Source organism: Diplotaxodon limnothrissa, linkage group LG6, assembly GCF_057381915.1.
Source record: "Diplotaxodon limnothrissa isolate DT_005_m linkage group LG6, D_limnothrissa_male_GT1.1, whole genome shotgun sequence".
Lineage (NCBI taxonomy): Eukaryota > Metazoa > Chordata > Actinopteri > Cichliformes > Cichlidae > Diplotaxodon > Diplotaxodon limnothrissa.
Genome location: NC_140601.1, coordinates 15127758 through 15152552, shown reverse-complemented (window position 1 = coordinate 15152552; position 24795 = coordinate 15127758). Strand labels below are relative to the sequence as shown.

General features: G+C 41.0%; 4 protein-coding genes across 4 annotated transcripts; all 4 read left to right on the top strand.

The window, feature by feature from the left end:
* Positions 1–1804: 1804 nt before the first annotated feature.
* Positions 1805–4168, top strand: LOC146630320 (toll-like receptor 2). Its single transcript, XM_085355754.1, has one exon. It carries the CDS (start codon positions 1805–1807, stop codon positions 4166–4168), a length of 2364 nt encoding a protein of 787 aa, XP_085211880.1.
* A 4258-nt stretch (positions 4169–8426) lies between these two features.
* On the top strand, positions 8427–10790 carry LOC146630319 (toll-like receptor 2). The gene has a single exon (XM_085355753.1). The coding sequence runs from the start codon at positions 8427–8429 to the stop codon at positions 10788–10790; it is 2364 nt and encodes a 787-aa protein (XP_085211879.1).
* A 3153-nt stretch (positions 10791–13943) lies between these two features.
* Positions 13944–14789, top strand: percc1 (proline and glutamate rich with coiled coil 1). The gene has a single exon (XM_085355752.1). It carries the CDS (start codon positions 13944–13946, stop codon positions 14787–14789), a length of 846 nt encoding a protein of 281 aa, XP_085211878.1.
* Positions 14790–16691: 1902 nt separating this feature from the next.
* Positions 16692–24595, top strand: pdia2 (protein disulfide isomerase family A, member 2). Its single transcript, XM_085355751.1, has 11 exons — positions 16692–17014; positions 17767–17973; positions 19404–19537; positions 19622–19759; positions 20340–20456; positions 20599–20724; positions 20907–21101; positions 21248–21368; positions 23999–24177; positions 24263–24433; positions 24512–24595. The coding sequence occupies exons 1-11, from the start codon at positions 16738–16740 to the stop codon at positions 24566–24568; spliced, it is 1722 nt and encodes a 573-aa protein (XP_085211877.1). The 5' UTR covers positions 16692–16737; the 3' UTR covers positions 24569–24595.
* The last annotated feature ends 200 nt before the right edge of the window (positions 24596–24795 follow it).

Here is a 24795-nt window from a genome sequence, read left to right as displayed (position 1 = left end):
AAATGCTCGACAAAATATATGAAAGAAATGAGACACCAGAGAAACTAAGACCTAGCTTCTGTTCTTCTTATCTCTAATCCCTGCAGGGAAACTGTCACTCTATTTCTCTGTCTCTACTTCTGAATATGGACCAGTGTGAGGCATGAAGACATAATTTAGGCAAACAGAAGTAGTGGAGGGCCCTTACAAAGCAGTCAATATCCTGGCTGTGCAGAAGGAGGACGGGACATTTCACCTGTGAGGAACACAGCAAGATTTATTGAGTTATTTTTCTTCATTTCTCTTCTAAACCCGATTAAACCTGTTTTTAGATCAGTTAATTTAAGAGGTGGGAAGTAACGAAGTCAAAAAATAGCTAGCGAGGAAGAAAAAGGGGAACGAGGGTTTTTTTTAAGTGGCAGAAGTGCAACATTTCTATCAGTTCAACAAACATCAGCAAACACACAAACTGTCTGTGTTCAGTTTGTCTCACTGTGTGTTGCTAGCTAAAGGTCCAGCTGCTGTATTTTACAGGCAGAGAAAAGAAAAAGAGCAAACTTCACTCAGAGATGGAGAAAGATGTAAGAGGACAGGACAGGAGAGGTTAGGTTTAAAGGTAAGGACTCAGTGACGCTTGATAAACTGCAAATCTAGTGTCGCAGAGATCAATTTGCATTTAAGCTGATTATGCTTAGATACATTCATTGAATTCTGACTTTATATCAACCGTCTAGTATTAAAATAGGTATAAAGTGTATAGTGTCAGTGTAGGAAATGGAGCTAAGCAAAGACATCTGTGAAACATCTGTTGACATCTTGTTGAATTCACTTGTGTGACTCCACAAAGAGCAGAAGGGCTGCTGATCACAGCCTGTATATAAAGAAACTTCTCCGAAGCTCATATTAGAAATTATTGTGAGTTGTGATTCTTTTCCCTGTGCTGATCAACTACACAGATCTTAGTGTTCCCCCATCTGCTGAATCCCACTGTAACCCTTGACTGTGCTCACTTTACTGTTTAGGTGTGGAAGCAAAGTCAGCCTCTACAATGTAGGGAACAGAAAATAGTTATTTTCACTGCGTCTGTCCTAGATAACAGATTCAAGCTGAGTACATCCACTACAATTACAATTTAGATTTGAATAACATTTGTATGCTCATGTATTCATATTATTTTTTAAATATATTAATATAGCAAAACAAAGAAAATGGCTCGTAGAATTGTCCTTAAAGGAGCTACTTTTTAGTTTTACTGTGCATTTTCACTTTTGAGTAAAAACGTTGCTTCAGTACTTTAACTTTTACTGGAGTATGTTTTAACACCTGTATCAGTACTTCTACTTAAGTAAAGAAAGTCTGTACTTTTGCCACCTCTAAATAAGTTTAAACGATGCAATGACAAACAAATAAAAATATCAAAAAAAACTTAAGATTAAATTCATTTTCAAGAATATTTACCAATTCCATTATTTTCTTTTCTTTTTTAAATGCACAGATTAAAGATTTTGTAGAGACTGTAAACATTCCTCAGAGATTTTGATATGACAGCATCACAGAGTGCTACAGATGTCAACAGAACACATGTATGATGTGAATCTCATATTCCACCACTTCTTAAAGTGTTGAAAACAAGCCTGATATGACATTTCCCCACCACATTACTTTATGACATTAGCACGAAGCCTCCAGCTGTGCTCCAAAGCTGTTAGCATGGCTGTTTCATTATTACACTGTGTCACACCAGCACCTGAAAGAAAAGCTCTGAGTTTGATTTTGTGTTTGTTTGTGTTTGTTTGTGTTTTGCAGGCACTCAGGAGAAAAAGTCATGAAGTTTCTCGTGTTTGTCCTGTTAGTATCTCAGTGCTCGGCGCTCACCAGTCAACAGTGTCACCACTGTGAACAAACATCCTGCGACTGCTCGAGCCAAAACCTTCGAGAAGTCCCTGCAGCCGCTTCAAAACTCATCACTGAGCTCGATCTCTCTTTAAACGCACTGGAGACGATAATGAAAGATGACTTTCTTTCATATGCCGCTTTGAGGGCTTTGTTCGTGAATAACAACAGGATCAAAACCATCCATGAAGACGCATTTCACCCACTGACTCATTTGGAGAAACTGGACTTGTCCTCAAACCAGTTGGAGACTTTGTCTTCTGGTTGGTTTCAGAACCTGACTTCTCTCCACTACTTGAATCTTTTGGGAAACAAATATTCAACACTTGGTCAGGGAAACCTTTTCCTGCCACTGAGGAGCTTGAAGACCCTCCATTTTGGAGGACCTTTCCTTCAGTCTGTCAGTAAAAGGGATTTTTCTGGCCTTTTTGGTCTTGAGGAACTTGTTTTTGAAGGAAATCATCTGCAAGTGTTTAACAGAGGGAGTCTGAGACAAATTGGACCCATTAGCCATGTAACACTTAGTCTCAATGGAGTATTTCACAGAGATTTAGCAGTAGTACGAGCTATATTGTTAGACGTTGTTCATCCAAACACAACAGTGACATTCACTGACACACAGTTTGAAAATAGTTTGCAAATGTTCCCACTTCACGTGGCCATCGAGCGTGGTGCTACAGGTCTTAGTTTTAAAAATGTGAACATGTCTGTGTCAGCTTGTGTACAACTTGTGAATATTTTGTCGGGCTCTGATCTGACTTTTTTTGCCATTGAAGATTCTCAGTTCTTTGAAGATGAAGAGGAAGTCTTTCTTGTTGACATAAACCTGAAAGGCTTGGAGGTCATTTTTCTCAGAAACATTGATATTGTTTGGTTCTACCGTGTTCCTGAACTCAGTTTTATGCAAAATATGCTGACTGTAGTAAGAAGGGCATCTGTGATAAACTCCAAGGTGTTTGTCATTCCCTGCCAATCCACTATTCATTTCACAAACCTGGAGTTTTTGGACATCAGTGACAACACAGTCACAGATCGTGCATTTATGGAAATGATGTGTTATGGAAAGGAGGATGTCCTTCTAAATCTCCACACACTCAACATCAGCAGAAATCGTTTGTTTTTAATCAACAGCAAACTCTTCACTAGACTAGAAAAGCTGGAAAACCTCGACATGAGTAGAAACTCATTTGACAGCATGCCTTCGACTTGTTCCTGGCCAGCAAGTCTCAAGTTCTTAAACCTTTCGTCAACTTCTCTTCCTGAGGTGACATCCTGCCTACCACAGAGCCTACAGATCCTTGATTTATCCAGAAATAAACTGACTGTCTTTAGCATTGAGTTGCCGCTTCTCAAAGAGCTGTACATCTCTGGCAACAAGCTTGGAAATCTCCCAGATGGGCATTTATATGTCAGCCTCGCAGTTCTCTCCATTCAAGACAACAACTTGGCCAAATTCAGCAGTAAAAACCTGCATGATTACCAGAGCCTGAGGGTCCTGGAAGCTGCTGGCAACCCTTACGTCTGTTCATGTGACTTTGTAGGTTTCGTGACAAATGACTTGATGAACCACAAAACTGTAGTTAGACATGACTTAAAGTCTTACATCTGTGACTCTCCCGATGCAGTGAGGGGGGAGAGAGTGTCAGACGTGAAGCTGTCAGTGTTTGAGTGCCACACAGCTTTAGCGATTTCTTTGCTCTGCTTAGGCATCCTGGTGCTGTGTGTGCTCATTGCAGGTTTGTGTTATAAGTTCAGCGTTGTGTGGTACATGAAGATGACCTGGGCATGGCTAAAAGCAAAGAGAAAGCCAAAGTTGAAGAAGGGAGTGCTCCAGTACGATGCCTTTGTGTCCTACAGTGAAATGGACTCCGGCTGGGTGGAGGCGCATCTGATCCCGGCCCTGGAGCAGTCGGAACCGCCCCTCCGACTCTGCCTCCACAAGAGAGACTTTGTTCCCGGAGGATGGATCGTAGACAACATCATGGACGCTATAGAGAAGAGTCACAGAACGCTCTTCGTCCTCTCCCAGAACTTTGTCAGAAGCGAGTGGTGCAAGTACGAGCTTGACTACACCCATTTTAGATTGTTTGATCAAAACGATGACGCAGTTGTGCTGATTCTACTGGAGCCCATTGACAAAAATAACATCCCCAAAAAGTTCATCAGGCTGCGGAAAGTGATGAACTCCAGGACGTACCTGGAGTGGCCTGATGATGAAGATCAGATCCCAGCGTTCTGGCAAAGTCTGAGAACAGCGATCGAAACACCTGAAATTGACGATACAAACAATCTATAAAAGCACTTATATTTCACATTTTGAATATACACTCACTTTTATATTGACATTTTCTAAAAGCTAAAATGTCCCCAACTTTACTCTGAAAGCAGGTATTATTATAAGCAAATATAATAAAATTTATATAATTTTTTTTTAATATTTACTTTCTTCAATTAATCCCTACAATTAACCATTAAAACAGTAATTTTGGAGATTTTGTTAATCTGAATTTGCAATTCTAAAAATATTTGAAAGTCCTCCTGTTTGACTCGCCATATAAATGTGCTAAAAAAGGAATTTGATGACTGAATAAAAAGTTTAGCTCTTTGTACACAATTTGGGTTGGTGCAATAAAGTACTCACTTATCCATCTGTATTAAATTTTGTTTAAAAGAAAATATTATCCTGTCTGGAATTGCTCAGTTTTTTCCTTTTTTTTGTTTTCTACTCCTCTTTAATTTCCTAGAAGAGATGATGCACCAAAGCAACTTCCACCTCTTTGTTAGCATGCTCAGTCTGTCCATTAGTATATGCGAGAGTCTTGTGATTGGTCCAGACTATGAAACCTCCAAAGTTGTAGTTTGTCTCTGCAGGCGAGAGGTAATGAGGGGGAAAAAAACCACATGGACGAATATTTCCATGTCTTGTTGGGTGAGGACTGCTCCCACACCTGAATCTGAGGTGTCCTCTTCCACTAGGAACTGTTTACTTCAGTCAGGTTGAGTGAGAATGTGGATGTAGTGGAGAGCTGTCTGAATCTGTCTGCAGAGTTCCACTGAAAAGGGTGCTTGTGAGAGGTTAAACTGATTAGTAGCGACGCAACTCCATTGAAACCACGAATAAACCTCTAATAGAAGCTTGTAAAACCCAGAAACCTTTTCAGATGTCTCCTGTCTGAGGGTACGGGCCAGTCGACCACGGCCTTTACTTTTACAGGGTCTGCTTGCAGTTGCTCTCTTCCCACAATGAATCCCAAAAGAGACACAGAAACGAGTGCTGTCAGCATTAATCCCGTTAAAATGATGTTAATGCCATAACCGCTTTAACGCAGCAAATCTCCGTTAGCGAATTATCGCGGTTCTAACGCGTTGACGCCGCGCAGCCCCACGCACGGGGTGAATCTCCGTTAACTTGCTAACGGAGATTTACCGCATTAATGCGGTTATGGCATTAACATAATTTAAACAAGATTAACGCTGACAGCACTAACAGAAACACATTTTTCTCCTGTCATATAGGAACAGTTTTTCGAGAGGAGCTGGAGGACCAGACGCACATGTTTCTAGTGCTCCTGGAGAGACTTAGAGAAGATCAGGATATCATCTAGATACACAAACACAAAGTGCTTATTGAAATCTCGTAGCACATCGTTGATCGGGGCCTGAAACACTGCAGGGGCATTGGTCAAACAAATTGGCATAACCAGATACTCAAAATGTCCAAAAGGGTGTTGAATGTTGTTCTCCATTCGTCTCCTACCTTAATTCTGACCAGGTGATGATAAGTGTTACAGACTTCCAGTTTAGTAAAGATAGTCTCACCTTGAAGCAGTTCAAAAGCAGTTGTGAGGAGAGGTAAAGCATACTTGGTCCCTGCGTACACTTTCACAGTCAAAACAAAAGTTAAGAACGAGTGTTTTGTCTTTTTTTTTCCATGAAGGAAAATCCAGCACCAAAGGGAGACAAAGATGGGTGGATTATGCCACCTGTGAGGGAATCTTAGCAGCCGAGGTAGAGCAGTCCTGGGGGCTGGCTGGGCATAGGTGGAGCAACCCTGCAGGCCAGCCAGGTGGCAGAATATATGTTCTCAATTTAGCTGATTTAGCTGAATCACAGAATTTAGCGATTCCAATTCCATTATTAACATCAATTATCGATTCAATTTCTTATCGATTCTCGTATGGACCTTCATCGCATTCTCATTGGCTCCACTTCAAGAGTGACCACCATCACTTTAACATGCTAAGCAGCGTATCACAGGCATTACAGTAATGCAAATGAATTGCATGCTGCATATATTTCCTCTTTTGTTGTGATCAATGTTGGGGTTGTTACTCAAAAAAGTAATTATTACACATATTATACACCAGACTTTTCTTAAAAAGTAACAATAGCCACCCCAGTCACTACCTAACACACTCAACATGTCACGGCATTTTCAGTTTCTTGTGTTTTGGTATTTTTCTGTATTATGATTTATGGTTTGATTCTTTAGCTGTGCTGTTTTGATTATTCTTCTAGGTTTAGTTCAGTGTCAAGTTTGCGTCTTTGTGATTTGTTTCTCGTTTCCTGTTTTATTTTGTTAGTCTCAGTCCTATGTCAGTGTATTCAGGTTTACTTCCCCCTGTCTCATTAGCCCTAATTTCTCCCAGCTGTGTCTCCCTCCTGTTTCCTATTCCCTGATTACTCCACTGTGTATATAAGCCCTGTGTTTTCCTTTGTTCTCTGTTGCGTCGTTAATGTTTCCTACCCTCAGTAAGCTGTGTGTTTGTCTTGTACTCCTGTTTAGTTTCTCTGTTCAGAGCTTTGTGTTATTTTTGTGAGTTTTATTTATGAGGAGATTTTTCCAGCAGTAAAGCTGCATTTTGAGTTCCAGTCCCGTCTTTGAGAGTCCTGCATTTCAGGTCCTTTTTTCCTGCCTGCCACACAGCCTATCATGACACAGCATGCTCGTACAAAGCTTTTTATTATAATTAACAGAGTTGATATTTGGTTTCCCCTGCAGTGAAGCCATAGACCGCACCTCCGCCAGAGTAATAAAGTACATTGCTTAATAACTCCCAGGAGAAAGTAATTAGTTATTCTACTCATTACATTACTTTCATGTTACTCTGTAAAATAACCTCAACCACACTGTCTCATAATGAGCATTTAACATTATAAATCTCGAGGTTGCAGTCCTACACACCAACACAAATCCCTGCGCTAATGACGGCAAACATATGATCTTTCTCTCAGTATTTAGGTGTGAAAACAAAGCTCACAGCACAAAGAAAAGATGAAAACCAGCACAAAGACACTTTTGAGTGATTCTACTTTAGACACACAAACAGGCAGAAAAGGAGCCTGCAGTGTGACTGCTCATCCCTGCTTTTGCTACCTGTTGAAGTGCAAAGCTTGACTGCTAGGCTGGGGTCAGCATTCACTCAGCTAACGTCACAAACTGAAAGCAGCTAATTGCAGCACAAATGCGACCGTCAAATAACTGTAACCGTTCAACGGAGGGAGTTTCTTGTTTTGTTTTTTCCTCCAGTCAGACAAAACAAGTGCAGACACACTCTTCAATAGCGTACACACCCATTCTCACACGGCATGGAATTAATCTTTTAGGATTTAAACTTAAATGCACCTTTTCTTTTTTTTTGCTTTACTTTTTGAATATTTAACAAAAAACATTTTTGTTGGGCGTTTGAAGGCACATGTATTTTATTCAAATAACATATAGAGGAAGCTTTCTACAGACAACTGAACAGTAAAACCAGAGAAACCATTTATCCTATTCTTATCCCAAAGCCCTGCAGACAAACTGCCACTCTGTTTCTGTATCACCACTTCCTAATATGGCAGGATGTATGCCAGACATGGGGAAATAGTTAAGCCACAACCAATAGAAGTGGCACAGGACACTTCAGAAGTTGTTCTGAACGTTCAGAAGAAGTGTAAGACATTTCAACTGTGACCAAGACGGGACATTTATGAAGGTATTTTCTCATTATTTTGTTCTGTGCAGGCATAAAGCTGTTAAGCTTGTTTTTTTGACCAGAGAATTTATTATGTTTTAATGATATGTTGAAAAACTAAATATAACATCAGTAACATTAAATTTGAATGCATTTTCAAGAACATTTTCCAATTCCATTTTTAAATTCTTTGTTTATATGCAATTAAAGACACACATGATTTTCCTACTTCAGTGAAACATTCTGAACTCTATAACAATCAAGACAAATTCCACACTATGAAAAGCAAGTCAAGTGTCAACTATTAGACAATTATTTAAAGATTGTAGATTATATTGTGTACATTGTGTTATTGTGATGATTTACTGGCATACGCGTATATAATACTGTTCTTTTATTCCTCTGAAAAGTAAGAATTTGTGTTTGTGTGAATTTGGTTCAGACGTTTGTGGTCCCTGATGTCTTTTCTGCAGACGCGTCTTTCTTAATGATCACTCGACTGCTGCCAGTGGGTCAAACTGTAATTTCCCCACCTGAAAGAAAAGCTCTGAGTTTGATTTTGTGTTTGTGTTTTGCAGGCACTCAGGAGAAAAAGTCATGAAGTTTCTCGTGTTTGTCCTGTTAGTATCTCAGTGCTCGTCGCTCACCAGTCAACAGTGTCACCACTGTGAACAAACATCCTGCGACTGCTCGAGCCAAAACCTTCGAGAAGTCCCTGCAGCCGCTTCAAAACTCATCACTGAGCTCGATCTCTCTTTAAACGCACTGGAGACGATAATGAAAGATGACTTTCTTTCATATGCCGCTTTGAGGGCTTTGTTCATGAATAACAACAGGATCAAAACCATCCATGAAGACGCATTTCACCCACTGACTCATTTGGAGAAACTGGACTTGTCCTCAAACCAGTTGGAGACTTTGTCTTCTGGTTGGTTTCAGAACCTGACTTCTCTCCACTACTTGAATCTTTTGGGAAACAAATATTCAACACTTGGTCAGGGAAACCTTTTCCTGCCACTGAGGAGCTTGAAGACCCTCCATTTTGGAGGACCTTTCCTTCAGTCTGTCAGTAAAAGGGATTTTTCTGGCCTTTTTGGTCTTGAGGAACTTGTTTTTGAAGGAAATCATCTGCAAGTGTTTAACAGAGGGAGTCTGAGACAAATTGGACCCATTAGCCATGTAACACTTAGACTCAGTGGAGTATTTCACAGAGATTTAGCAGTAGTACGAGCTATATTGTTAGACGTTGTTCATCCAAACACAACAGTGACATTCACTGACACACAGTTTAACAAAAGTTTGCAAATGTTCCCACTTCACGTGGCCATCGAGCGTGGTGCTACAGGTCTTAGTTTCAAAAATGTGAACATGTCTGTGTCAGCTTGTGTACAACTTGTGAATATTTTGTCGGGCTCTGATCTGACTTTTTTTGCCATTGAAGATTCTCACATCTTCAAAAATGAAGAGGAAGTCCGTCTGCATCACATAAGCCTAAACAGCTTGGATGTCATCGTCTTCAAAAACATTGATATTCATTCATTCTACAGATTTCCTGCCCTGAATTTCTTAAACAGTATGATGAAACCAGTAAGAAGGACATCTATGATAAACACTATGTTGTTTGCCATTCCTTGTCAATCCATTATTCATTTCACAAACCTGGAGGTTTTGGACATCAGTGACAACATAATCGGAGATTTGGCACATGTGGAAATGATGTGTTATGGAAAGGAGGATGTCCTTCTAAATCTCCACACACTCAACATCAGCAGAAATCGTTTGTTTTTAATCAACAGCAAACTCTTCACTAGACTAGAAAAGCTGGAAAACCTCGACATGAGTAGAAACTCATTTGACAGCATGCCTTCGACTTGTTCCTGGCCAGCAAGTCTCAAGTTCTTAAACCTTTCGTCAACTTCTCTTCCTGAGGTGACATCCTGCCTACCACAGAGCCTACAGATCCTTGATTTATCCAGAAATAAACTGACTGTCTTTAACATTGAGTTGCCGCTTCTCAAAGAGCTGTACATCTCTGGCAACAAGCTTGGAAATCTCCCAGATGGGCATTTATATGTCAGCCTCGCAGTTCTCTCCATTCAAGACAACAACTTGGCCAAATTCAGCAGTAAAAACCTGCATGATTACCAGAGCCTGAGGGTCCTGGAAGCTGCTGGCAACCCTTACGTCTGTTCATGTGACTTTGTAGGTTTCGTGACAAATGACTTGATGAACCACAAAACTGTAGTTAGACATGACTTAAAGTCTTACATCTGTGACTCTCCCGATGCAGTGAGGGGGGAGAGAGTGTCAGACGTGAAGCTGTCAGTGTTTGAGTGCCACACAGCTTTAGCGATTTCTTTGCTCTGCTTAGGCATCCTGGTGCTGTGTGTGCTCATTGCAGGTCTGTGTTATAAGTTCAGCGTTGTGTGGTACATGAAGATGACCTGGGCATGGCTAAAAGCAAAGAGAAAGCCAAAGTTGAAGAAGGGAGTGCTCCAGTACGATGCCTTTGTGTCCTACAGTGAAATGGACTCCGGCTGGGTGGAGGCGCATCTGATCCCGGCCCTGGAGCAGTCGGAACCGCCCCTCCGACTCTGCCTCCACAAGAGAGACTTTGTTCCCGGAGGATGGATCGTAGACAACATCATGGACGCTATAGAGAAGAGTCACAGAACGCTCTTCGTCCTCTCCCAGAACTTTGTCAGAAGCGAGTGGTGCAAGTACGAGCTTGACTACACCCATTTTAGATTGTTTGATCAAAACGATGACGCAGTTGTGCTGATTCTACTGGAGCCCATTGACAAAAATAACATCCCCAAAAAGTTCATCAGGCTGCGGAAAGTGATGAACTCCAGGACGTACCTGGAGTGGCCTGATGATGAAGATCAGATCCCAGCGTTCTGGCAAAGTCTGAGAACAGCGATCGAAACACCTGAAATTGACGATACAAACAATCTATAAAAGCATTTATAGTTAGAAATATTAAAATGAGTGTACATTCAAATTATGTTTTCTGAGTGCTACAATGTCAGTGATTTTATGCTATGAATACAGTGTAACATACTACTTTTATCTTTTAGTATCTTATTTTAACAAAATTAATATGAAAAGTTATGATCTAATTTTTTTTAAGTCGAATGTAATTTAGTAAATCTTTTTTAATAATTCCATTTTCTCAGCTGACTCACTTCAATTTAATTCCTTTTAATTTACAGGACAGGAGATTGTATACTTATAATGTTGCAGTTTAAAAAAATACCTGCATTTGCATTTCTGAAATCCTCTGATTTAATTTCATCCAGTTATTGTGCCAATTGTGTTTGAAATGAAATGTAAATTCTTCCTGCAAATATGCTTTTCTCTATATTTTATAACAGTAGATTTATTTTCTATATGAATGTATGCACACAAACCATGTACATACATGGATATACACATGTAGGTTTACATAATAAGTAAAGTGAGATAGTCAGTAGTCTTTTACTGGTCATAATTGTTTTATACAGGTCATTCCTACTATTCAGTTTGAAGGTAGTAAAGTTTTAAAAACAAAAAGAGGCAGATTTTCAATGATTTTTTGATTTTATCTGAAAGACGATTTATTAAACTGTTACAGAAACAAACTCACAAAGCCCACAACATTATTCTATAACAATTTTGCCCAAATTCTCCTCCCTGTTATAGGACAATCTCATCTCTGTGTCTAAGTGTTCAATGTACAGTCAGTCTTATATTTTTGTAAATATGAAAGGGAAAAATGTCCCTGACTTTGCTCAAATATAGTTTTCAGAGTGTGATAAACAAGTATTTTCAAAGAAAAAGATTTATTTTGATATTTGATGTAATTTTAATTCATGTCTTTGAGATTAAAAAGAACTTTTATTAAAATGTAATCACATTTTTTAAATTATTCCATTCTGTTAATTTTCTCCCTTCAATTAACAGCAAAGATATGTATAATATTTTTTTATTTTATTTAGTTAATTTTAAAATAACACAGGTAAAACGGGGTGCACAGAGGAGAAACAGTGGACAGGATATGACATCACGTCCCAGTCATTCTTAATTCACCGTTTTATCAAAGGTTTGCATGTTTCTAACATCTATTAATTAAAAATGGAAAAATAATAACTTTTTAAAAACATTACTACTGAACTTCTTTAAATTTCCTTTTTACATGAACACCTGTAGCTTTTGAGTTTGTTACCAAAGGCCATACGTATAAGCAAGTAAAGATTTTATGATGACTTCATTTTTATTTATCATAACTAAATATTAAAGAATGACAACTGACGATAATTGCCATTTATCTTGTACAAACATCTATTGTATGTATGTCATAGAAAGTGGTCTAAAATCTTTAGTTTGCATGTGTGCTTTTTATAATGAATATAACATGTTAGACAAATCACAAAGTTACTGTGTTTGTTTTGCGTGTCTATGTGCTTGTGTGCCTAAAAGCGTGTGTAATTCTTTGTCAGCCTCTTGAGAGCTGACATATTGCTGCTATTGATCTTTAGCCCTAAAATCAACACAGAAGCCTGGATACTGATGACAGGCAGACCAGGGGAGTCAGGGTGTCCTGATAACACACACACACACACACATTAAATAATGCTCTACATGCACATATAAACAGAAGCAAGACACGTATATACAATGTTACAGTGCAAACCAGGTCAAATTGGCCTTAATCTGTGAGACAACTGCAATTATTGTGCAGTTTTCTGTGAAGAGTGTATTTCCTTTTTGATTTCAAAAATTCAAGTTTCAGTTTAAACTTTATCTGTAAGTACCAACTTAGAGCATATTGCAAAACGTAATTTTTGTTGTCTTTGTTTTTCTCTTTGTGTTTTTAAAGGAGTCTTGTTCTGAAGCAGTACCAGCCTGGTTCATAGACACAGACTAAGCCTAAGTCAATAATCAGTAACAATCTCCACTGATTAAAGCTTTTAGTCCAAGACTAGCCTTAATCCATGTCTGGGGAACTAATGATGCATGAGTTAAGTTTTAAGTTAGAAAAGCACATGGGTTTATGTTGGTAGCTTTTTGGAAAAACAGCACTGAAAACAAACCTACTTTTGTCTTTGTGGCCATTATTTTAGGTCTATGTCAAACCGAGAGGCTGAACGGCATTTTATGGACTTCACAATTGGTGGTGCAGGTCTTTAAAACGTTACTTTAAAACTATGTGATATGACATCTGGTATCTGAATATCTATTTTAAAATCTTTTTGAATGAATAAGCTCAGGAGGCCAAATCCCGACACAAACCAGGGAAGTTGTAAATCATAGAAAGATGGTGCAACACCGTAGAGTTTGTAGTTTTTGTATATTGACAATAAATGATAAAGTATCTCCTCCCTGTCAGCTTTAATTGGTTGAGTGGTTTTATACCATGAGATGCTAACAGCTAACCTGCTTATCAGTTTATTCCTTGAGGGCACTCTGATTTTCTCTGTTTTACCCTCCAAGTCAACCAGCGGCCGATGGCGCGTTACTTGGGTGCTTTAAAGAATATTACACTGTGTCGTTCGTTAGGGAGAGTGTGTCTGGCCAGCCTGTGTGTTAGCCTGCTGTCGTAGGGGGCATGTGGTGGGCTGATGGGGGTTCAAAGTGTTCCCCTTTAAAAGTCAAAACAGCATGTGATTTGATTTCATGCTCTTTTATCCTTTAACTAGCCTGATAACAGGGACGGAAAAAGGCAATGATGTGTTTGTGTCCGCGTCTGGATAACAAATCTCCATCATCCCCTAGCAGAGGGTCCATTAGCTTCGGCCCCCCTCCCCGGTTGCCCAGTGATAAAGTAAACAATGTGTGTTTGACCAATCCCGCGCGCAAATATTTGTCCTGGAAGCTGCCTCATCCGACGCCAGTCACACACACGCCTACTGGCGTGTGCGGAGGTATATATACAGGGCCGGTCCTGGAGGGCACATCGAGCAAATCCATCAGTGACCCAGGCCAGACCTTTATTCTTGGACAGACACTAAACCTGGCAGCTAGGTAAGGTAAGGAAACTCAATATAAGCGTTTTATCCTTTTTTTGTTATTCCCAATCAAGTTCTTACTGTCCCTCTTTCTTCATTCATCTCACCAGGATTAGAAGCCGACATGGCTGCAGGTGTCATCAGGAACTTTCTCATCCAGGCTCCGACTCCGGCCTACTTCCCCATGATTTTTCAGCATTCTCCGTGTAAGGACGGTGCCTACGAGAAGACGCTGCCAGAGAAGCCAGAGGAGAGAGAAGACGAAGAAGAGAGACAGGCAGATGAAGACGAGGAGGACGAAGAATCTGAGGCTCAGGAGGAAGAGGAAGAAGGTTTGGAGGAGGTTTTCTTAAACCCCGCTCACCATGCTCTGGATGTGACCAAGCAGCTGCTGAGGTTCGCCGACGTCATCAGTCGCGATGTGCAGCGCTATTTCGGTCGCTGCTCCGGTGACCGAGAGGCGTGCGACATCTACAGCGACTCCATCTCCATCACCACCAGTGGGCGTCTGCGTTACTATGACGACCTGATGAGAATAGCGAGAGGAAGTCCTGAGATGCAGGAGAACAGCTTCAGGGCCTGTCCTGAAGAGCAGAGAGCCGCGGCTGCAAAAGGCAACAGCAGTGGGCTGGGGCCCCTGGCTGAACTGTTTGACCTCAGGGCCCCGAGCAAGGGCCGAGGCCAACCGATGATCAAACGGCACCTGCCTCTCAGTTTCTGGACCGAGCCGATCCACAGCTGCCCTCTGGTCACTCTGAGTAACACGCTTGACATCGCACACAGGACCGGCGCCTCGCCTTCGCAGGACCTCACACGCACGGACGAGAACGCGCACATGCACTATAACGTCCCAGCGCAGCACGACATGCACACCCTCGACAGCGCTCAGCCAGACTTCAGCGACCTGTTGGCAAACTGGGATCCGGAGCTCACTCACACGCTGACGGAGAACACAAACATGCAGCACTGATCACGCCACCCTCAGCCTGGGACTGAAAAGACTCCACTTATGATCCTTTTACAAATACAGTTTTCTGCAGTTTGAAAGGGTCGGGACAAAGAACCTGCCATCTGAGCAGAGTGAGATTTAGTTTAATAAAAAAATGTACCAGGACCCACTGTGTCCTCTACTACTGTAACATAATCGGATGTGAAACTGTTACGCTTTATTTCTGTTGCATAACATTTTGTAGAGCTGCTGTTGATATTTTATAAAATAGATTCATTAACATGAGTGTTGACTCTTTGTTGCTGTTATTTACTCCCTAATTCACAGTTTGGATTTTGTCAAATATGGCTGTGTTGGGTTGAAAAATTAAGTTTTTCTGAATAAATCCATCATCGTTTTGGTCATGCAGTCATGGAGCTGTTAAAAAAAGAAGTTTAACTTCTTGTTCTGCCACATGGTTGCACAGGTGCACTCCAGGATGCTGTAACATCCCTGCTGTGTGTGGCTACAGCATTGGGTTACAGGTGTAAAGAAAACACTACTCACCACACCCATCATTTATCTCACGGTATCTCTATTGTACATAGAAGCTGTCCAAGGTTAAACAGACGGGCAGCAACACAAACTTTTCTTTTGCAGCTGTTTCCTGGAGTGAAACCCTTCACATTAATGCGCAATTTACCTTTATCTGCGAATCGGTATTAGAGAGACGACAGGAAACTAAAAATGGAGACAGAGAGGATGCTGGAAGCAATGACCTGCTTCTTTGAATCTCAGAGCAACATTGAGAAACCTGGACGTAGTTCAATAAAGTTCCAAGATAGTCATTGAGTTTTAAAGTTATAAACAGAAACAGATGTGGCTTCCACAGCACGTCTTTTGTCCCGTCTCCCTCTCATCAACCCCAACTGGTCACGGCTCCCCGAGCCTGGTGCTGCCAGAGGTTTCTTCCTGTTAAAAGGGAGTTTTTCTTTCCCACTGTTGCCAAGTGCTTGCTCATAAAAACTTTACCTTACAATATAAACCTTGAGATGACTGTTGTTCTCATTTGGCACTATATAAAAAAAACTGAATTCAGCAAATAAATAAGACTTTTCAAAACATACGTTTTAGAGGAACACAAAGGTTAAAAGAAAAGAACCTCGCGGTTGTTTTAAGAGCTCAAACTTCAATCTCAACTTTTGAAGCAAGTTTTAAAATCCTGAAAACAGCTGGACAACCTCTGCCTGTGGAGAAAGACTCGGCGCTGTGAGCCGTGCGTATGTGAGTGTTACATGTACTGGTTTTAGATTAACTGAAGCGCACATCGACACGCACAGTAAAACGCAAAGCATCTGCATGACAAAGACAGCACTATGTTGACAGCACTCAGCTTCAGTGATATTTCACGTTGCTAGCTTGAAGAGAAAACAGAGAAACTTGCTATCTTTCTTGATTAATGGTGCTGTGGATTTAAATTTGAGGTCATGACAGGGGCAACTGTGGAAAGTGGTCTCTGTAGTTTGAGTAAACATAAAGGGTGTGATAAATGGTAAGAGTTGTTAATCCACTTGTTAGTATCACTGTGGGAGTTTTTAGGTAAATGAGGGTTTGATAAGGAGCAGAAAGAGGAGTTAAAGTTAAAAGCGTTTTAATGCTACCACGTGGTGTATGGGGAGGTCTATTTAAACGCTATAAACAAAAGAAACACAAACACAAACATACGAGTAGGTGTACGTGTGATCAAACACAGCAGTCGATCATCCAGTTTACCCAATTCTGAATCTACAAGGCATCGTTTGATTGGCCGAGACTGGAAAGTTTCCCCTACAGGCGTGACGCCTGATTGGATGACAGGGAAGGCCAGTAACATTCTGACACACACGCTTCATCTTAGATAAATAATCGTACAAAGAGTAAAAGACACATGCATTGACGGTCACCTACACCTAAGCACAGGTACCAGAGCAGCTCAGACAGAGACGCAGACATGAAGACTCACAAGCTTTTGTTCATAGCGCTGCTGGGCCTGCTGCTGTGGGCCTCCTGCACGCAGGCCGAGGACAGCACTGACAGCCAGACAGAGACGCAAGAGGAGACGTCTGAGGAGGCATCGGAGGAGACAACCGAGGAGGCGGAGGAGGAGGCAGAGGCACCAAAGAAAGAGAAAACAACTGAGATAGAGGAGGAGAATAACGTCATGATCCTTCACATCAACAACTTTGAAAGAGCCCTCAGCGAGAATCAGTATTTACTGGTTGAATTCTGTAAGTGGGATGTCTTATATCCTGGAACAAAATCCTGATTATTATGATAAATGAGCTCTTTCTCCTTCTTTAGATGCCAGTAATAACTTGTGATGAATTTTCCCTTATCGCTTTGTTCTGTCTTCAACACAATTGTTATTAAATTTGAGTTGCTTTTATGCACAAATAACATCAGTGACAGCGAAGGTTGGCATAAGGCGCCACATAAAGAAGAACTCATAGGTAAGTTGTGCAGATTTTATGTAATAACATGAAAACTAAAATGTAAAATAAGCATTAATGCTCCTTGTTCATCCTGGGAACATAATCTAATCTAAACTGATCAAAGAAGGTTAGAAAATATGGCAGGAAGTGAAAAGATTATCTCATTTTGCTGGCAAGGAATTTAAAATTTGATCAATTTACAAAAGAGAGAAAATCTTTCCTTTCCCAGCCTTTAACAGCGCCAAGGCATTATCGCACACGTGACACGTCCTGTCCAGGTGTTGTGCGGGTTCAACTCTCCCACAGATGAACTGAAGCGGAGAGGCCAGGACGAGGAAATGAGACATGGGGGAGAAAGACGGAGCCCAACTGCCACTTTTCTATCAGCTGCTCATTTCCATGAGTATCTGGACAGGAGCTGCTGATAGCAGCAGAGGCCTGCTGTGGACAAACCCCTGTAGTGTCTCCCTCTGTCTCTCACTCTCTCTGGAGTTCTCTGGAACTTTCATTGAACTGTGTGTGTTCATGTGTTTTTATATGTACTGTAGATGCTCCTTGGTGCGGTCACTGTAAACAGCTGGAGCCAATTTACGCCGAGGCTGCCGAGAAGCTGAAGGAGGAGGAGCCGGAGCTGCGCTTGGCCAAAGTGGACGCCACGGAGGAGAAAGAGCTGGCCGAAGAGTTTGACGTCGGAAGCTTCCCCACTCTGAAACTCTTCATCAATGGAGACCGCAAAGAGCCTGTCGAATACACCGGTGAACACACACACTTATACACAAACACAAGCAGCTCTTTATGCATCATCAGTGAACATCATCACCTGATTGTGTATAGTTTGCATTTTTCCACCTCCCAGCACCTTCGAGGGTTATCATCTATTAGTTTGCACACTGAACCAAATGTGCGTGTTTAAACTACTGTGTAACCCAGTTGGTGTTAGATATTTTTTAATTATTATAATTTTTCTGAGTCTTTGTGTGTCAAAGCTGTGGTTCCCACAAAGGCCTGTGGGATGGGTACTGAGTAGAGCAGCTGACCCATATGCAATAAGGGTTGGAATCTGCCTAGAGGTCTTTACTGGTCTTTCGCTCAACTTTATTACAATAAGAATCTAATGTGACCAAAAATTGTATTTTTAAAAAGTAGCCCTTCATCAGCATCACTTTTCACATTAAAACATGTTGAATTGAACTCATGCTACACTTTTTAAAATTAAAATAATTACTGTAAATTCATTTTTCCAGCAAACAGTCCAATCCAGCCACTGGACAGGTTTGGAAATGTTTTTTAGATGACAATTTGGGGCTTTTAACTTTTTTTCTGCTAAAAACCTTCTCCAAGGCTATTTGCACTTCAAGTGTAATTAAGTGACAGATAAACAAACAAACAACAGTAACGTTCTTGTTTTTTCACTATTGACTGTAGAAATAAATGGGTCCAAAATTTAAAAAAAAAAGGTATTTTTTGGGAATTAATGACACTTGTGTGCTTTATAATTACAGGACAGTCTGCACGATAAGCTACCACAACTTTTTCTGTACTTTTACACATTTATTTCTTACAATTTAAGACAGATTTGTTTCATTTACTACAGCAAACTTTCTATTCATGTATGTGTTAGTCCGCATAGGGAAATAGTTCCTCTGCATTTAACCCATTCACCCAGTGAAGCAGTGGGCAGCCACCAATGCAGCGCCCGGGGAGCAGTGTGTAGGGACGGCTCAGGGGTACCTCAGGGTAGCCGTTCAGTGGAGTTGAACCCCCGACCTTCCGATCATGGGGCCACCACTCTACCTACTGAGCTATCCCTGCCCCCTCATTTAACTACACATTTAGCAATATGCAGTTAAACCTCTATACTGACCGATTACTTAAGGTCAAAGCTGGGTTGGCGGTATGTACCCCTCGATATAAAATGACTTTGACTAGCTGTTTCAAATATTTACCCATAACCTTTTAGCTAGTACTAAAAATAAAAGCTAGCTAGCAATTCCAACATTTATTAATTAAGCCAGACTTTTAGCAGATATTACAAATACCCATTACTTTCTGACTGTTCCTTTGACTGCCTGTTTCTACTCTCTTGTTATCATTTCTGCTCAAAGCTGAGCTACAAGCTGATGTTGGGCACTCTTTGCTTCAAAGCACCTGAAACAGCCGCTTTATATCGACCTTTTCTCTGCAGGTAAGAGGACGACGACGGGGATAATCCAGTGGATGAAGCGTCGCACTGGCGCCGGTGCTGAAGCCCTGGAGTCTGCAGATTCTGCAGCTCAGTTCATAGACGCCCATAACATCACTGTAGTGGGATTCTTCGAGGTCTGTCCTTCTGTCGAGGCTAACATTAAATCATGCAATCATCTATGAGTGCTCGTAACTCCATGCTCTCGCCCTCTCCTGCAGAGTTTGGATAGTGAAGCTGCTCAGGTGTTTAAGGAAGTTGCTATGGACACGCCTGACACAGAGTTTGGAGTCACAGCCACTCCAGAGGTTTTCCAGAAGTATGAGGTGAAAGGCAGCTCCGTGGTGCTCTTCAAAAAGGTACAAATACTTTGCAGATACTTTGCTTTGCTGCCATCTAGTGTCCGGAGATGGTGACTGCGTGTTCCTGTAAATTATTTATCCTATTGACCATGAAGAGAAAAAACATCAGAAAAAGAGACTGTGACATATAACAGAATCAACTTCTTTGAGTCTATGAGTCATTTCTTTGAATAACTTCACTATAAAACAGATTTTGATGAATCAGTGAGAATATGACAAAATAGTTGTAATAATCTTTGTATTTATTTAAAAGGGAAAATGCAACCTGGTAGGTTGATATTATTTATAGATAATTAAGAAAAAACAAACATAGAAAACCATTTAAACATACTGTATGTGAAAGAAAAAACGTACACATGAGGTAACAAATCAAACATTAAAACCACTAAAACTGAATTAAAGACCAAAACACATTAATTACTATGACATTTATGGATTTGAGAGGGTAGATTATACAGCAACTACTGTGTTATAGATGTGGAGAAAGAACGCACAGAATTATGAACCTTAATCCTGCAGGTGTAATATTTCAAGTATGTAAAATGTAAATGTGTGTGTGTGTGTGTGTGTTTGCTAGTTTGATGATGGCAGAGCAGACTTTGTGTTGTCAGAAGAAGGGAAGTTGGACAAAAACAACATGACCACCTTCATCAAGCAAAACAGCCTGCAGCTGATCATCCGATTCAGCCAGGAGGTAACGCACACACCAGTGAGCAGACACGAAGAGAAAACTGCAATTAAATTTAAAAAATGATAGCATAATACTGTGTGTGTGTGTGTGTGTGTGTGTGTGTGTGTGTGTGTGTGTGTGTGTGTGTGTGTGTGTGTATTTTCAGGTAGCAGACAAAGTCTTCAACTCTGGCATCAACGTGCACTGCCTTCTGTTCATGAACTCCACAGCGGAGAGTCAGATGAGGCTCCTGGAAAAATTCAAGGCTGTTGCCAAGGAGTTCAAGGGAAAGGTAACTGTCCTGCTCTGTGTGTGTGTGTGTGTGTGTGTGTGTGTGTGTGTGTGTGTGTGTGTGTGTGTGTGTGTGTGTCATGTGGATCATTACAATGTAAGGTGAAGACTTTGTTTCATCAGTGCTTCGTCCTCTAAACTGTTGGAAATGTGTGTGTGTGTGTGTGTGTGTGTGTGATACAGCTGCTGTTCATTCTGATAGACGTGTCAGAGCCCCTGTCACACGTGCTGAGCTACTTTGCCGTGTCCAAGGACGACGCCCCCACGATGCGCATCATTAATATGGACACAGGAAAGAAGTACGCCAATGACTCAGAGGAACTGACCATAGACTCACTACGACAGCTGTGCCAAGAGGTTGTGGATGGTACTGCAAAGGTACTACAAATGCAGACAGTCCTCACCTTCTCAAGTCTGTATGTGACTGTGAATGTTAGGTTAAAAGCACTTGGAGTGAAGTAATGTAACTAGTAAAGTACTGTAGAAGTACGAGTTCTTCTAACTGGTCCTTTTTTCTTCTGCAGCCTTACTATCGGTCAGAGGATATCCCAGAGGACTGGGACAAAGGACCAGTTAAAATCCTGGTGGGAAAGAACTTTGACTCCGTCGCTCTGGACCCGACCAAAAATGTGTTTGTGGAGTTTTGTAAGTCAAATCCTGGACAGGGATCTTGTGAAATCAGAGCGTTCATTTATTATTCAACTCAATCAAATTTGCAGTGAAGTTTGCCAACATCACTTTGATCATCACTTTTCTCTGACTTCAAATTCATTAGTCCTTGATTTAAGCTGCTTCGCTAAATGAGGCACCGGAGTTGCTCCGGTGTCTCATCTTACTTTAATGAGCCTACCTGTGAGCAGGATTTCCGACATCTCAATAACTTAAAAGCGAGTCCTGGTCTAATAGGAAATTTGGCAGCTGGAACCCTGCACAAACACCGAGGATAGACATTTCCAATGCAGTCTTTAAACCTTTGACAAGAAAAATATTTGCATATCCACCAACAGTGGATTCAAGGAGGGAAAACTCCTTGAATTTACTACTTCTGAACAAAACATCCTCTCAAGAGAGCATGGAGCAAAGGCTGTAGAGTCTATAGCATACTGAACGATTTTAATGTTACAGAAACTACAGAAGAGGACACAAAACAAGCACTAACAGAAGTAGATTAAGCTATTGAGTGAAGGAGGTACTGATATTAGATGCAGTATCTATATATGATAACATTATCATTCAAGTCTTGTGTTAAAGCTGGAGAGAACTCAAAGTGAAGCGACAGGAAGCAGAAGCATGGTCAAGCAACATTTATTTACAGTTTACCAAAGAACATCATGAAGTGTTTGAGACAGAGAAGCAGAATGAGCTGGTAAAAGGATTGGAGCTGGCAGCGTGCACACAGAGCGAAGGCTAATCCGAGCCAGTGAGAGCAGAGAGGGACACTCAGACACAAGTAATCTGTGCAAGCTGGAGACCAGAGGAGGTCCACTCCAGGAGTGGATCAGCAAGGAATTAGCAAGAGGTTTAGTGAGTGGCTCGAGGAACTGAACGGCTGATTATGTGATTGGGCAGCATGCTGGAGCTAAGGACCGGTATTTGAGGCAAAGATGATTGCAGATGATTGGCAGCTGGAAACTCAAGCCACCAAGCAACTGATTCCACTCCTGTAATCAAAGCAGGGCATGTGGAGAAAGATCCGGATTTGGGAAAAAGGCTTAGCCTGGAGAAAAAGTAGTATAAATTCACACCTGTTCTTTTTATATGTTCGAGGCATAATTATGCTGTGGCTGTCTTTTAATCTTTTAATCCTGCCAAAATTTGCTTAAACGTTGTCTTGCACACACTGAACAGCTGATTAGAATTTGCTGGCCAAACATCAATGCAACCAGTCAAGACTACAGCCACAAAATGTCTAATAAAATAGCATTTTAAAGCCAGAAGGTCGATGGTCACCTGTGCTTTGCCATAGTGTTGTTCTTCAAAAACACTTTTTTGGCCAATATTTGGCGCCATACGCACACAGAAGCAGAGGGTGAGACTGTGACGATATTTCACCTTCAGTCAGATGCTGATCTGGTGATGCTGACCTTTTGTATCCACCGATTAATAAATTCGTTCAGCGTCTGCACTGCATGTATCTTGAGTCTGGACACAATCAGAAGTACATTCCAACTTTAGTATATGGATGGAGTCACACAACTGCAAAAAGGTAATATTAGTTAGCAACAACCAATCCTAAAGTTCATGCCAGGCTTGCGGCAGTTTTTCAAATTCTTCATTCTGTATTTGGTGGTGAATAGATGAACAAAAGTAAGAAACGCAAACAGAGAAGATAACATCACATTTATAGAGGTATGATAAAATGAACATGATATCATGAAAATTAACAGAGCTGGGGTTTATAATGGATCTACAAAAAAACACCATCTAGATGTTAGTAATGCAAGTTTCATTCAGATTGGCCCACCCATTAAGGTGGAGAAAGGGCACATACTCTGTAAGAAGATTATTGTTCTCACTTAACACAAGTAATTGTTAACGTGGCCATGTCACTACTCTAAAATCATATGGGGCAAGAGCAGTAAGACAGGCCAACAGCTCAGCTGGATTTCTAAAATAAAGAACATACACTATGTGGACAAAAGGATTAGGAAACGCCTTTTAATTCAGGTGCTTTCAGTTTCATTGCCACAGGTGTATAAAGTCAAGCACTTAGCCATGCAGTCTGCCTTTACAAACATTTATGAAAGAATCGGTTCTGTAACAGGATGCCATCATAGCAACAAGTCAGTTTGTAACATTTTCTGTGACATCTATAAATTCCACGATCAGCTGTAAGTGTTGGTAGACCACGTATAGTTCATAAAAGACGCCAACTCTCTGCTGACTCAGTAACTGCAGAGCTCCAAACCTCTGTCATTAACATCAGCACAGAAACTGTGCACCAGGAGCTTCATGGCATGAGTTTACATGTCGAGCAGCTCCTGTTGGTGGAACATCGTGTTGGCTAAGTTCTTTGGTCCATATAATGTGTGTAGATTAGTATGCACCAAACAGGGAGTTGGCATTAAGGGAGTTAAAGTTTATTTAGCTGAACTTAAGGTAAGAACCTCCTATCCTTCCACATTTCCTTTAAGCAACGAAGCAGATCTCTAAAATGGTTATTCCTCTGTGTTTACTGTAACATACAGCTGAAATAATCCACCTTTCATTAATTCATCTTCACCAACATTAGAATGACGTTCCTTGTATGTGTATCTCTGTGTGTCTGAGTGTAGATGCTCCATGGTGTGGACACTGCAAGGAGTTGGCTCCCATCTGGGATCAGCTTGGTGAGAAATATGCCGACCATGATGACATCATCATAGCCAAAATAGACGCCACAGCCAATGAAGTGGAGTCTCTTGACATTAAGAGTTTCCCAACACTCAAATACTTCCCAGCTGGTGACAAAGAGGTAAACACACACGCGCGCACACACACACACGCACACGCGCGCACACACACACCTCTACACACTGCATTCTTTCCTTTTCTCTCAGGTGATCGAATACACTGGAGAAAGGGACCTGGAGACATTTTCTAAATTCCTGGATGGTGGAGGAGTTTTACCTAAAGAGGAAAAGGATGAGGATGACGTCGACGATGATGATGATGATGAGGATGAGGTGGATGAGAAGAAGGAAGCCGACAAGGCTGCTGGCGATAGCAAGGTTTGTGTTAACGCTGCAGATTTATGCTGTTTTTCTTTTAAAAATAATCCACAGTTCACACGTTTTCCTCTTTTTCAGGAGCCCAATGAGTCCGCAGAGGAAAAGACCAACAAAACATCCAAAGATGAGCTGTAATGTCACTTTTTGGCCAATCAGGATCAACCTAGCAACTTTGAATTTTCTTAATAAAAGTGATACAGGTTTAAAGTGTTGGCTTTGTTGTGAAAAAGCTTTAAACTTTTTGTCTTGATGCTTGCTTCTTTATATGTCTGTTGAGTGCTTCACACGGCTGAATTTGACACGTTCAACACAGACGGTAATATTTATAGAGACTCTCCAATTGTGTCATAAAATTGAGCTTC

Excerpts from the sequence above, each read along its gene's own strand:
- LOC146630320 (XM_085355754.1), top strand. The coding sequence starts at position 1,805 with ATGAAGTTTCTCGTGTTTGTCCTGTTAGTATCTCAGTGCTCGGCGCTC.
- LOC146630319 (XM_085355753.1), top strand. The coding sequence starts at position 8,427 with ATGAAGTTTCTCGTGTTTGTCCTGTTAGTATCTCAGTGCTCGTCGCTC.
- percc1 (XM_085355752.1), top strand. The coding sequence starts at position 13,944 with ATGGCTGCAGGTGTCATCAGGAACTTTCTCATCCAGGCTCCGACTCCG.
- pdia2 (XM_085355751.1), top strand. The coding sequence starts at position 16,738 with ATGAAGACTCACAAGCTTTTGTTCATAGCGCTGCTGGGCCTGCTGCTG. Across the intron at positions 17,015-17,766 it reads GTATTTACTGGTTGAATTCT|ATGCTCCTTGGTGCGGTCAC; the intron begins GTAAGTGGGATG and ends TATGTACTGTAG. Across the intron at positions 24,434-24,511 it reads AGGCTGCTGGCGATAGCAAG|GAGCCCAATGAGTCCGCAGA; the intron begins GTTTGTGTTAAC and ends CCTCTTTTTCAG.